We start from the raw sequence: 15,453 nt of genomic DNA, 5'->3' as shown, positions 1-15,453 counted from the left end.
GGCGGGGCACCTGAAGAGGTTTTGCCCGCAGTTGGGTGGCACACCTAATGCGTCTGGTTCGAGACAAACACAGAGTCACCAGCCAACGTAGTCAGTACAGGCCTCAAAGGCCAATCAGGGAGCCTCTTCGGCTCAGTCTGTGCAACAGTCTTATGCTCTGAGGGGTGAGCAAGTAGATTAGAGGCCTATAGGGCGTGTGTACACTGTTACAGCGCCGGATCTTATACCGGCTCCATCTATTGTGAAAGGTACCTTCTTGTTTTGTAACTCGATTACTAATGCATTAATTGATACGGGTGCATCCCATTCCTTTATATCTTCTACATTTGCATCTATTTTGAGATTGGAGTTGGCGCAATTAGCATCTCCTATTTGTGTTGTATCACTTATTGGGGGGGCGAGATGGTTTTAAAACAAGGGTGCCGGGGCTGTGATATAGAGGTCGCCGAACTCCGGCGTCCATTTTCTTTTGTAGTGATGGATATGTTTGGGTTTGATGTGATTTTGGGTATGGACTGGTTATCGTCATACCGGGCTGTGATAGATTGCTACCATCAGAGGGTTACTGTATGTACCTTGAGCGGTGACTGTTTTCATTTCTTGGGGGATCGGGTTGGTAGAGTCTTACCACCGGTGTATGATTCGCGAGGGCAGAGTGAGTTTAGTTGTCTTCTCACTAGTTTTATGAGTAGTGAGTGTGATGAGACCCGAGCTGAGTTGCCAAGGGTGGTTTGTGAGTACTCGGACGTCTTTCCTGAGGATCTTGTTAGTTTACCACCCCATCAATCGAGTTCTCTATTGACTTAATGCCTGGCACGACACCGATTTCCATGGCACCGTATCGTTTTGCCCCAGCCGAATTGAGTGAGTTGAAGATTCAACTCCAAGAGTTGCTAGATAAGGGTTTTATTCGCCCTAGTACTTTGCCTTGGGGAGCACCGACCCTCTTTGCTAAGAAGAAAGATGGGGCTTTGAGACTTTGCATTGATTATCGAAAATTGAACCGGGCTATGGTTAAGAACAAGTACCATATGTCTCGTATAGATGACCTATTTGATCAGTTAAAAGGATCCCGTTGTTTCTCTACGATAGACTTGAGATTGGGTTACGATTTGTTGAGGGTCAGAGAGGAGGATATTCCGAAGATGGCATTCCGTACGCGGTATGGCCATTATGAGTTCCTGGTGATACCTTTTGGGCTTACCAATGCACCGGCTATGTTCATAGACTTGATGAACTGGCTTTTTCGATAGTTCTTAGACCGCTTCGTAGTTGTCTTTGTGGACGACATTTTGATTTATTCACTGTAACAACCCTCATACTGTTTACTGATTAGGGACTGATTGATTACCGATAATCACCGATTACTGTTAAACGAAACGGATAATGACTGATAACTGACTGATAATTGAACTGAGTAAAATACTGAACCGACTGACTGAAGTTGAAACTGAATTGACTGAGTATATGTTAGTTAATTGCATTCTATCTGTTTGATTGTCTGATTATCTGTTCATGTTTATATGTTTAAACTGCTAATTGAAGGCCTTATCGGCGGCCGAATTAGAAACCGATTGATGTTCCGTGACCCTCATAATTAATGTGATTTTATTTTATGGTATATTTATCTGAAAACTGATTAGGTATGATTAAATTAGATTAAAATAAGCCAATTAAAGAGTTTGCCATATTTACCATTTTGCCACTATCTCATATACACACACTTGAGCCTTATGTACACACTTGAAGAACATTTTGCTCAGCCATTTTGAGCACATCACCGACCTTGAGGGAGAAAGGGAGAGAATAGAATTGTTCTTGGGGGTTTGGCTTAGTCAACTTGAAGAATTGAAGGGTAATTACTAATTTGAGCTCCCTCACTCCTAATTCTACACCCAAGGTAGGACATCCATCTTCTTGTTGCTGTTCTTGAGTTCATTCTTGCATGATTCATGTTAATTTGTAGAGCTAAGTCATGATTTGGTCCATAAATGAGGGATTGAAGATCATTTCTTGCATGCATGTTGGTATTGTTGCATTTTGAGGTTGATTACATGGACATTGGTACATGCATGCTCATATTGTTGTTATAGACCGTGTTTCCATCTGATTTGAAAAGAAATGAGCTCTTTTGAAACAGCTTTGAAGCTTTAATTTGGTTTAAAACTCATGCATGACATGTTTGAATGTTGTTCTTGAAAATGGGTTTGAATATGGTTTTATTTGACTCACCTTTGGGGCTTGAATTCATAAATTGAGCTTTGAAACTTGTTATACATTGAATTTAGTTATGTTTTCCAGAATTTGGGCCCAAGAGGTCGAGTTTGGAGTGGTAGAATGCTTGGTTTGAGCTTGGGAGGCAGATCTGGAAATTCCAGATTTGGCTTCCTCGCTCGAGCGAAGGATTCCCCGCTCGAGCGAGCACCTTTGTCCAGGGCTCCGCTCGAGCGACCATCGAGCGACCATCGCGCGTAAAATTTCAGCATCCAGTACTTTTACTGTTTTGCAGACCGCTCGAGCGAAGGATTCCTCGCTCGAGCGAAGCCTTTGATTTTGGACTTACGCTCGAGCGTAGAAAGTCTCGCTCGAGCGAGGCTCCTATTTTCAGCAAACTTTGCGAAATGTTTTCTAAGTGTATCTTTGCATCCTCATCCCATTCTAGGCATTCTTAGGCCTAGTTTAAGACATCTAGATGAGGATATCGTTGTAGAACACACCAAGGCAATTAGGGATTAAGTTATGAGATTTCCCAACTGTGTAGCTTAGTGTGTTCAACCTGTTAACTGTGTAGGGTTGGCGACTGGGGAGACACGCTCTAGCATACTGTAGCCCAGAACTCTGTGAGTAACAATTGTGTAAAGATATGTTCAACTGATTATCTTCTGAATACTGAACTGAACTGTTTACTGAACTGGTATTATTTACTGAATGAATGTATGTCCTTTATTTCTGAACTGTACTGTGGCATCCTTAGTATCTACGGTTTACTGTTACTGTCACAGAGATCTCTGTCGGTTTCCTTGTGGAACCACTACTGTTTACTGACTGATGGCCATCATTACTGTTCGGTCTTTTAAGACCTACTGTTACTGTTATGCTAATGGATGTACCACATATGACTGTTTACTGTACTGAGCAACTGAATTACTGATTGAAATGAACTGTTTTCATTACTGTAAGGACATTCATTCTAAACCCCTTTACGCTTTATGTTATTCACTGGGCTTTAGCTCACTGCTCATATATATATGTAGGTGTACAGGCACCAGACCGCAGCTAGAGGCGTCAGGGTTACTCCAGTTTTGTCAAGCCAGCCTTTGTGCCTCACTGCGAGGTTCCGAGCCTACTGTTAAGGCTTAGGGGTGTTTTAGAATTTCCCCCTTTTTGTACTGTTTCACTGTTTTGTATAGACTGACTGTTTACTGTACTGTTATACAGGGATTAGGTCCCTGTACTGTGTGACTGTTAATTTTGTATGCTGTGTTGTACAGACGGAATGTTTTCTGTACTGTTCTGTAGGGTTGAGTCCCTAGTTTGAATGGATGTGAATATTGTACATACTGTTCTGTACTGTTTATGTGTGAATGCATGGAAAGCCTTTTTGCATACAGACTGTCACAGCTCAATGGACACTATTTATTTACTGTATTGGCTTCCGCCAGGCCCTGTACTCTGTTTTACTGTATTTCTGTTCAGCAGGCCTTCGGTAATCACGGATTACTGGCCGGTTACGGTGCTAAACCCATAGGGCCGGGTTTGGGTCGTGACATTCACCTTCTGAGGAGGAGCACGAAAAATACTTGCGAGTGGTGCTTGAGTTGCTTAGAGCCTATAAGCTATATGTTAAGTTTGGGAAGTGTGAGTTCTAGCTAAGAGAGGTTAAGTTCTTAGGCCATATGATATCTGGGGAAGGGGTGACTGTAGATTCATCCAAGATAGAGGCGGTGCAGGATTGGGTACAACCTAAGAATGCCTTTGAGATCCGTAGTTTCTTGGGGTTGGCCGGGTATTACCGTCGGTTTGTGAAGGATTTCTCCAGGCTGACTAGATTGACACGAAAAGGGGTCAAGTTTGTGTGGAGTAAGACTTGTGAAAAGTCATTCCAAGAGCTTAAAATTAGACTTACCACCGCTCCAGTCTTGATTATTCCGGAGAGGGGTTTGGGTTATGCAGTGTATTGTGATGCTTCACGAGAGGGTTTGGGTTGTGTATTGATGCAAAAAGGGAAAGTAGTAGCCTATGGCTCGTGTCAATTGAAAACACACGAGAGAAATTACCCTACTCACGACCTAGAGTTGGCAGTTGTGATATTTGCCTTGAAGATCTGGAGGCACTATCTGTATGGTGAGAGATTCGAGGTGTTCTCGAATCATAAGAGTCTGAAATATCTGTTTACATAGAAGGACTTGAATTTGAGGCAGAGAAGGTAAATGGAGTTCATAGAAGATTATGACTTCGAGTTGCATTATCATCCGAAAAAGGCCAATGTTGTGGCCGATGCCCTAAGTAGGAAGTCCATTAGTGATGTAGCTTGTATTGCTATTCGAGAATGGGAGATATTGGGTGCTCTTGGTGAGTTTGACTTGTATCTGGGCGAGTTTGTTGAATCTGCAGCCTTGTTTTCTGTAGTTGCACAACCTACACTTGTGAATGGAGTGTTAGAGGCACAAAAGGGTGACTTTGAGGTAGAATCCCTCTGGGAGAAGATCTCCAGTGGGAAGGTAGAGAAGGGTTTAGCTGTGTATCCCGACCTGAGTGTGAGGTACCGAGACCGATTAATTGTGACGGAGTCTTGCCGAGAGGAAGTACTCCGAGAGTTTCACCATTCACGCCTTGCGGTACATCCGGGGGGCACAAAGATGTATCATGATCTGAGTCGCCAGTTTTGGTGGAGGGATATGAAGAAAGATGTGGCGTTGCTTGTGTCAAAATGCCTTACTTGTCAGCAAGTGAAGGCCGAGCATAAGAAGCCAGCGGGTTTGTTGCAACCCTTGCCTATAGCCGAGTGAAAATGGGAGCACGTCATGATGGATTTTGTCGTGAGTCTTCTGAGGACTCAACGAGGTAACGATGCCATATGGGTGGTGGTTGACCGGTTGACTAAGTCAGCGCACTTTATTCCTATGCGCGTGAGAGACTCGGTAGATCATCTTACCGACTTGTATATTCGGGACATAGCGAGGTTGCATGGGGTCCCAGTGTCGATTGTCTCAGATAGAGATCTGCGTTTTACTGTTAGGTTGTGGCAGAGTTTGCAAAGTGCCTTGGGCACTAGATTGACTTTTAGCACGGCTTATCATCCTCAGACTGATGGGCAGTCCAAGCGCACTATTCAAATCCTTGAAGATATGCTTCGAGGTTGTGTTCTTGACTTTAAGGGGTCGTCGGAGAGACACCTACCCTTAGTGGGATTTGCCTACAATAACAGTTTCCAATCGAGTATTGGTATGGCACCGTTTGAGGCCTTGCATGGCCGACCGTGTAGATCTCTAGTGTGTTGGGCTGAGGTGGGTGATGCACCTTTGTTAGGTCCAGAGTTGGTTCGAGAAACGACAGAGAAAGTAGCACTTATCCGTAAGAGGTTGGTTACGGCCCAGAGTCGCCAAAAGAGTTATGCCGACCGTAGGAGGAGGCCTTTGTCATTCGAGATGGGTGATCACGTCTTTCTGAAAATATCACCTAGGCGGGGTTTGATGAGATTTGGGAAGAGCGGGAAGTTGTCCCCTCGGTTTATTGGCCATTTTGAGATCCTTGAGCGGATTGGGGAGGTTGCATACCGTTTGGCATTACCGCTGTAACTTTCTGGAGTGCATGACATGTTTCATGTTAGTATGCTTCGAAAATATGAGCCGGATCCATCGCATGTGTTGAATTGGACCGACCTAGAGGTAGATGAGGATGCCTCATATTAGGAGGGACCGGTGAGGGTCTTGGATAGACGGGACCAAGTCTTGCGAGGCAAGACGATTCCCTTGGTCAAAGTATTATGGAAACATCACGGAGTTGAGGAAGCCACTTGGGAACGTGAGTTAGAGGTCTGAGAGAAATATCTGGACATGTTTGTTAATGTTTAACCATGTATTGGAGATTTTGTTTTATTTACGAACTCTAAGAACATTGTATATGTTTTGGACTATGGAAGTATTGTAATTGTTGAATATGTCTCGGGAATGCAAGTTTAATTTAACATTGTATATGTTAAATGTGTTTTAGGAATGCAAATATGTTATTAACATTGAATATGTTATGGAGTTATGGAATATGTGTATTGAGATTAATTGAATTTCAAAAGAATGTATGTTGATAATGTATATTGAGCTATATATTGCAAATTGTTCTCTTGAGAAGAAATGGAATGACCAGTGGCGGGTCATGATGGTGAAAGTTGAATTATAATAGTATTGAGAATTGAATGATCACAATTTTGAAACTTGTATAAAATTTCGGGGACGAAATTCTTTAAGGGGGGGAGGTTATAGCGATTCTGGTTTTTTTCCCGTCATTTATTGTATTCCGGATTCGGGTTCTGTGGTTGTATATTGTTGTCTATACCTTATTTCCATCATTTATTCTTTGTATTTGAGTTTTGGGATATGTTGGGTAAGTTTGAAACAGGTTGGTTATGAGATGGAACAACAGGTTGCTGCCCAGGATTTGGCTTCTTAGCTCGAGTGAGCCTTGGGTATTTGCTTCTTCGCTCAAGCGAAGTTTCTTGCGCTCGAGCATGCGTCTGCGTCTCTGAAAGACCTGAAGGTTGGTATTCTTTGCTCGAGCAAGCTTTCTTGCGCTCGACCAAGCTTGGTGATATTTGTTCCTTCGATCGAGCGAGCACTCTTGCGCTCGAGCGTGCGTCTGCGTGAGTGGCAGACCTAAAGCTTTGCATTGTTCGCTCGAGCGACACTTCTTGCGCTTGAGCGAGGTGTTTGTTGTGTCTGGTCGCTCAAGCGACAAGTCCTTCGCTCGAGCGAGCCTCGCATATATCAAATTGCAGCAGCGGTCTTCTTCTTCACTTTTTCATCTTTTTTTCACTCTAAACCCTAGATCCGACTCTCTCTCTCTCTCTCTACACACTCCTTCTCTCTACATATACACTTGACCTAGAGTGTCTCTACCCTACTTCTTTTGTAAAAAAAGGTAGAGCATTGTGTGGGCTATCCTTTGATCTGAAAAAGTGTGGATTTGGAGCATCTTAGGTTTTTCTCTTCATCTCATTTGAGCTTCTCCATTTGAGGTAGGGATAATCTACTCCTTAATATGAGTTTTGACATAAATGTTAGTCATTTTGTATAAATGGTGGGATTTGAGAATTTTGGGTAAAGTTAGGGTTTGAGTTTGAATGTTTAAAAGAGGGGTTTTCTTATTTGGGCTTCATGTGTGTGTGTGAGATCTTAACAATGGGTTAATTGTGTATAGAGGATGAAATTTGGCCTTAGGGGCAATATTTGTGAAATGGGGGAAAATGCCCTAATTTGAAATGGATAACTATTTTGTACAAATAGTGAAATAAGTGTGGAAATATGAAATTAGTTTGAGAATCATGAAATTAGAGGAAATTGTGATTAGACGGTGTAGTTGGATCAATGAATCACTCACCTATGAAAAATGTGATAATTTATTTGTTTGATAAATTTAATTATCTGTTTAGAAATATCTGATTTGGGCTATCGGTAGAGGATAACCATGATTGTTGTAGAAACTGCATGATGATTAGGTGAATTGAAACTAATCAATTGGGATATGTCATTGAATATGACGGTTGGATATTAACATTGAATATGTGATTTAACTGGTCATTGTATATGACGACGTGTTAAATACATTGCATATGTATATTGTTTGGGAAGAGATAGAGGATGGACTTCATTGAGAATTAAGTTGGCCAGAGTGCCCAGGGTGAAAGTCCCAAAATCATATATATATATATTTGGGTGCTGGTTCCCTTAGACGTAGTTCCGTAAAATGGCAAGGAAATGAAGTGTTGAATGATGTTTCGTTATTGAAGTGTTGATACATGAGTTGTAGTCTCATTTTTAAACTGTTTGGACAATATTGAGCTATATCAATGAATTGATTGAATCGAATATGATGTAAGTGTTGATTGGTTATGGAAATGGTATAAGTTGGTTTATAAGTGTTAACCATTTATCGAATGCTAATGTTTTAGTTACTTCTCATATTTGGAGTAGCATATCTCTACAGGGCTTTGGCTCACCCTACTTGGGACACCCTTATTCAGGTACAGGTGAGATGCCGCCTCCAAGATCTTAGCTTGGGAGGTTTAGGAGTTGAAGTGCGAATGTCCATTTGATTTGAGGGCATACAAGTCGAAAACAAACGATAAATGGACATTGAATGTAGTTTGCGGGCTGCATAATCATCTAGCTGCGGAGCATCTCCAAGGACATTCATATGCAGAGAGATTGTCAGCTAATGAAAAATCACTGTTAGTAGATATGTCAAAGAGCTTAGTAAGACCAAAAGAGATACTCATTACACTCAAACAGAGGGATGCCCTTAATATGAGCACAATGAAGACGGTGTACAATGTACGACATCGATGTAAGGTTCTACAGAAAGCTAGTAGATCTCAGATACAACAACTGCTGGGTGAATTAGCGACACATAAATACATTGAGCGTCATCGATGTGAGGAAGGCTCTATGACTATCACGAACTTGTTTTGGGCGCATCTAGTGAGTTTAGATTTGTTTCGTACATTCCCTCATGTGTTGATTATGGATTGCACATATAAAACGAATAGATATTGGCTTTCTCTTCTTGAAATTGTGGGAGTGACATCAACTCATATGACATTCTCTGTGGCTATTGCATACTTGCAAACTGAGCGGGTTGATAATTATGCATGGGCATTACAAACATTGCGTGGTCTTATGGATGATAATGTTTTACCTGAAGTCATTGTCACAGATAGAGAGCTTGCTTTGATGAATTAATGCCATTGACAACACCTTTCCGAATGCTTGACATATGTTATGTCGTTGGCATATTAATAAGAATGTATTGACGAAATGCAATAAAATGTTTGTGACAAAAGAAAAATGGGACAAGTTTAACACCGCATGGAACTATTTGGTATTGTCATCAACTGAAGAGGAATTTAATGAGCACCTTGCAATATTGTATAAGGATTTCAGTAACTATTCGGAGGCAATCAAGTATGTTACTCTGAGTTGGTTGAATCCGTATAAAGAAAAATTCATTGCGGTACATACAGACATGTGTATGCATTTTGGCAATGTTACAACCAATCGGTGAGATTTGTATTTGTTTTTATTAATTTATTATAAATCATATTGTTATTTTTAATTATTATGCTTGACTATTTTTGTTTACATCCATATGAACAAGGTTAAGAGTGCTCATGCTAGATTGAAGAAGCAATTAGGTTCAAGTCAAATGACATTTGAGATTTCATTTGAAAAAATACATTGTCTATTTGAATTACAGCACATTCAAGTTAAAGCATCATTTGAGAAGAGTTTGACAACTATGCAACATCAATTCAAACCTTCTCAATTTAGAGAGCTCCGGGGTAATGTGTATATTTGTGCATTGGAATACGTGTTGACAGAGAGTAAGAAAGCAAATTCAATTGGAATTGATGTTGCAACATGTGGATGTGTTCTTAGGCGAACTCATGGTTTACCTTATGCTCGCGAGATTGCAGATTACATAAGACAAGGTCGTCCTATTCCACTCAGTAGCATACATATACATTGGACGCAACTTACTATATGTGTGCATAATCTGAAGGTTGAGAAATTGGAATTGACTTGTATCCCAGAACTTGAGATGATTTTGAAGTGGTTCAATAAGTCTGATATTGCCACACAATCGAATATGTTGAAGTAGTTAAGGGAAATTGCAAATCCAACGAGCACTTTTCTTATTGAGCCTGATGTGAAACCTAATCCATGTCGAGGACATAAGAAATTGATATATCTTGTCGTCGTGACCTGTGTGCATTTGAGTTGGTTGACAATAGCCATGATAGCCAGAGCACATTAGCTTCCAGTTAGTCAAAGAAAAAGAGAGCTTCGAAAGTGCATAAGAAGAAGCGGATGTGAAGACAAAGACATATCATACAAGAACAAGTTTACCGAGTGCATATGCTGGTGACTTCTCGCGTATGTTAATACCACTCATAAAGTTGATGAAGGATGTAGATGGTGATGGGAATTGTGGTTTTAGAGCTATTGCGGGTTTACTTGATCTTGGAGAGAATGACTGGGTGCAAGTTAGGCGTGATCTGCTACTTGAATTAAATAATCATAGAGATAAATACGTACACTATACGGGTCGCATGAGAGGGTTGAGGAGCTGACACACATCATTTCATATTTTGAAGATAGCCCAGACTTTGATTGTTGGATGACTATGTCTGACGTGGGGTATCTTATTGCATCATTTTATAATATAGTCTTGTACCACTTGTCATTGCAACAGTGTCTCACATTCTTACCTTTAAAATCACCGCCAGTAACCCTAACTGATCGTCGCGAGATTACCATTGGATTTGTCAATGAAAATCATTTTGTGGTATAAATTATGAAAATAACCGAACATTGTTGTTTAATATTTGTGTAATTGCAAATTTGATGGATTTGGTAAAGATGTGTAATGTTTTGGAACTACAAAACTGAAAAAATAGAATAGATTCGGCAAACAAAGTATGAAATTTTGTGTTTTGTTCGGACCTAATTGGTCGAAATTATACATATTATTCGGTGACTAAGTTCCGAATTAAACAAACGATTTCGGACACTCAGTGACGAGAGAGCCATGGCATGCCTAGCAAGGGAAAAACCGATGCTTTTATGCCAATGGAGTGAAGAGATATCAAAAAAATAATAAATGTAATAACAAAATGATAAATGTAATAATAAAATAGAAAGATTTCTTACCTTAAACAAGGGTTTCCAATAGTTTTTAGTAGAGATTCAATGGAGCTCTTTGAATTCTTCAATGGAGGTGAAGAAAGTTCAAAGTTTTTTTTTTATTATTTTTTTTTTAAATGTTTGAACGAAGTGAGTTTGGTCTTCACCAAAGTGGGTAGAACTAGAAATGTGAATTAGGATCAATTAAAGTGTGTGTATTTGAGTGTAAAGTGTGTGTACCATAGTTATGAGTGAATAATGTAATTGTAATTTTAAGGATGTGAATTGAGAAAATTAGTTAATAATCAAATTAATAGAGGTATGTATTGAGAAAAAAATTGTCTTGAGTTAATTAAGTATGTGAAAATATAATTTTTCAAAAGAAAAGGAAAGTAACTTTTAATCTATTTATCAAAATAGGCCTAAGTTATCATTATTATTATTTTTTTTTGTGAGGAGTGCACAAAACAAGGTCGTTTTGTGCATTGCACCAACACCCCCATAAAGAAATCCCTCCATAGGATCCGAACTACAGAATAACTACCCAACAACAGATTCGTGGCAACAAAGAGGTGTACGCTCTGAATAGTGCAACAACCTAACACCTCTCGATCTCGATAGGTCCTCTTCTCTTGCTTTATTTCAACAGCGGAGGGTCCACCACTCACGAGAACTAACCCACCCACCCTCTCTCTCTCAGTTAATTACTTCCCCTTTTTTCACTTCTCTCTCTAAAAGGTTCCCCGCATAAACACATGCACACTCTTTTGTTTTTTTAGCACTGTTTCACCTATCTCAAATGACAAAAGTTAGGAATGATGAAATTTTTTTTTATGAAAATGATCATGGAAGAGTTATGATATTTAAATTACTTTAATTAGTGTGTGGTGTTTTATTCTAAGTATAATCCAAGAGTTAGAAAGCTTTCATGATTATTTTCATAAAAGATTTTTCATGATACCTAACATTACTGATATCAAATTGCATACGAACACACACACACAAAATAAAATAAAATAAAATGGAGGTTGTGGTCCTCACACATCCCTCTCTAGCTTTTCAATTTTTATTTATTTATTTATTTATTTTCCCTCAAAATTCTCATCCTCCCAAGTTCCACCACCACCCTTTCTACCTAATTATATCTTCCATCCTTCACAACAACACTCTTTGTTGTGTTGCTAATTTCACTCTTTCTTTTTATTTTGATCCATGGAATTTGGCAAGCAAAGGGGGGGCATGAATATGATGAAGGACAAGGTGAAGATGGAGGCTGCTGCTGATGGGGATGATTTTGACAAAGATGACAACAACGATGATTTTGTTAATGCTTCCAAGGATGATAAGAAGAAGAGAGCTAGTGGAGGAGGAGGAGGAGGAGGGAGCTCGATGAGGATTTGTCAAGCGGAGAATTGCACGACTGATCTGGCTGATGCCAAGCAGTATCATAGGCGGCATAAGGTCTGTGAGCACCATGCCAAGGCCCAGGTTGTCATGGTTGCCGGAATTCGCCAGAGGTTTTGTCAACAATGTAGCAGGTACGTTTGTTTGTTTGTTTGTTTTCATGCGCTTGTATTGTGTGTTTATTATTGTTGTTTTGTAGTTGGTTGGATTGATCTACTTTCCTAGTGTTGTTGTCTAGTACAGTAGTTATAGTTTAACTGAGTGGCATGGTCCATTGTGACTTCAAAGGTTGAACCACAGTTGGTATTATAGACTTTTTATTTAGGTGACCACAAATTTATTTTATTGATTTTTTGTTTTTTGTATTTTTATATTGGAAGTAGTATAGTAACATTTTGAGGGTAAATTTTGCATGTAACAATAAAAGGTTTAGGGAGGGATTTTGGTTTACTGGGATAAAATCATTCATCAAATGTAATGTTAATGCAATTATTGCACAAACTAAAAAATCTGCCCATCAGTTTGGGACTCAAGTTTACTTAATTGATCCAGTTGTTTGAATGTTTGTTCTTCATATTTTCCAAGAAGAGCACTTTTACAGCTACTACTTCTATTGTATATAAAAGAATTGTTGTAAAACAATTTGATTCTATGTGTGTATAGATATACTTATCTCAGTAGCAATATACAAGACTAAGAAGTTCACCTCTGAATTTCTAGGATGTGTTCAAATTCCGGTTGTTGATGATACGATGGCTTGGATTTTAGTTGTATGTATTTGATGTTCTTCCTCAGGGCATTATCTTATATATGCTTGTTTATAAATTATGGTTAGCTACTTCAGTCTTCTGAAGAACTGGCAAGGAAAATCGCTGCAATTTTTGAAAAATGGGGGAAATTAGAAGTAGTTTTGGGGATGTGACTTAGTTCACGGCAAACAGTTTTGTTTGGTTTGGTTTGGTTCTTTGGCCGGATTCATTTATTTTGAGATACAAATGCTTAGAATCAATGCGAGGCCTCTCTTTGTTCTTGGTTGGAGGCCAGGCCTGCTGAGCTGACTCAATATAGAGAATTTGATCCTTAAAACATATCCTTGAAATTGAAATTGATGAGATGTGAAATTGATTTTCATGTTTCTTGAAAATCATTACTCAGTTTAGTTTTAATTTGTAGAGTTGATGGTGATTTCAGGAATTTTAGGATGTGAATTTTATTTTTTTTGGGTGCTTGTTCAATTATTTTGGACACTCTCTCTCATGCCCAGAACGAGCTATGTCTATTATAATGTTCTAATCCTCTCATGTGATAGTTTATTATATCAGATTGCCTCTTTTATGTTGTATTTGGTTTGGAGATTTGAGAAGAGATTTAGAAAGGGAAATAGAAAAAGTATGTGAAATATGAATAAAACATACCTATATTTCTCCTATTTTCACACACATTTTCTCTTTCTCTTTCCAAATCCCTCCCCAAATCCCCCAACCAAACACAACATTAGTGTTTAAAATCAACAGGCAAGTGGTGGGGCTTCTTTATTTTTCTCTAATCATTCTTATTTGTTGTTGTTACAATACAATTGTGATGAAGATTCCATGAGCTATCAGAATTTGATGAAGCTAAAAGAAGCTGCCGCAGGCGACTGGCAGGACACAATGAGCGTCGTAGGAAGAACACATCCGATTCTCATGCAGAAGGCTCAAGCCACAAAGGGACCGGCACTGGCATTGGCACTCATCAGTTGAATGAAACTGTTTCAGGGCAGGTTGATGAGAGGGGAAGGATTCAAATATCCATGCAAGAAAATGCCACTTACAAACATTTCCACATCAGATAAGATCAAAAAGAGTTTGCTCTGAATCTGAAGCAATGCATGCTCTCTCTCTTCTGTCATCCAAATGCTTTTCTCTTGGTGTTTGGTGGAGGTAACATATATATGGTTCTATTACTATATCATGTAATGTTGAAAAATTAACTTATATATATATGAACAAAAGCCCCAATATCCCCATAACATCCACTCCATTCCATTCCATTGTCTGAGGATGCTAGTTGTGGCAATATGGCTTACATATAGAATAAGATCATGATTGATAAATATATATGTATTGTTTATCAACACTTATGGAGCTAGTATGATTTTGCAATGTTATATGCATACTCTTTACTACTTATTAAGCAGTGCCATCTCATCATCATCTTCTATGAATTGATGCAAAATGAATGAACTGTGATCGGAATTGTGGATTGTCATGCATTCCTTCATTGAACAGATTGGTTCACTTATTGATTTTTGGCTCAAAATCCATTTGTTTGAGGGGAAACACTTTTCAATAAAAATATTTTCTACATAAAACTTTTTTCAGAAAATGTTTTTAAGAGAAAACGTTTTCTTACATTTAATTGTATGACCTTCAAATTAATATAGTACTGGCTTGACCATTAAGCAAGTTAGGCAGTCACACCTATAATGGAGCTGCTAAAGCTATAATTTGGCAAGAGTGACAAAAAAATGGTCTCCAATGAATTGCTATGCTTTTGTCAACCCATTTCTATTGTCAAATTTTGCAGGAAGAATAGTAAGTGCCAAACATCAAATACTAATGGATTTTTTGCTCTAAATCAGTTGAAAAAACCTCACTCCGAACAAAATAGATAAATTTTGTGTTCGGCCGGTCATCCCGAACACACAATTTCTGTGCTTAGTTTTGCCAAAATGGCGTCTAACTGTTGGAGCACCATTACTATAATTCTACTATATGCATTACCAAATTATAGCAATGACAATACTATTATAACATTTGTCATTAGAGATGATTAAGGCCTCTAAAGAATGAAGGTCCCATTTATATATATATACATATTTATTTAATGCTGTGTATATGCTTATAAATATAAATATCCCATCAAACTATATATATACATAAAAATAAAAGTGACGGTGAAAGAAAAGAAAAAAAAAGAGCAAAAGTAGACCCAAAAAAAAAAAGATCTCTTATTAAATTTTCCTTTATACATATAAAAATAAACTTCTCATTTAAGGTTGAGCTGCCTCACTTACTAACGTATTAATGTTTGTATTAATAGTTGTGGGAAGTTGGTGGTGGAAGTGATGGCGGCAGAGGTAGTGATGGTGGTGGACGTAGATGTGGAC

General features: G+C 38.9%; 1 protein-coding gene across 1 annotated transcript; it reads left to right on the top strand.

Moving 5' to 3' along the window:
- Nucleotides 1-11,777: 11,777 nt before the first annotated feature.
- LOC114310492 (squamosa promoter-binding-like protein 4) lies at nt 11,778-14,477 on the top strand. The gene is made up of 3 exons (XM_028256489.2): nt 11,778-12,436; nt 13,890-14,256; nt 14,309-14,477. The coding sequence occupies exons 1-2, from the start codon at nt 12,111-12,113 to the stop codon at nt 14,134-14,136; spliced, it is 573 nt and encodes a 190-aa protein (XP_028112290.2). The 5' UTR covers nt 11,778-12,110; the 3' UTR covers nt 14,137-14,256; nt 14,309-14,477.
- The last annotated feature ends 976 nt before the right edge of the window (nt 14,478-15,453 follow it).

Source organism: Camellia sinensis, chromosome 7 (genome assembly GCF_055761805.1).
Source record: "Camellia sinensis isolate YWXY chromosome 7, ASM5576180v1, whole genome shotgun sequence".
NCBI lineage: Eukaryota > Viridiplantae > Streptophyta > Magnoliopsida > Ericales > Theaceae > Camellia > Camellia sinensis.
Note: the sequence above shows the minus strand (reverse complement) of the source record. Positions and strands in the feature narration are given on the sequence as shown.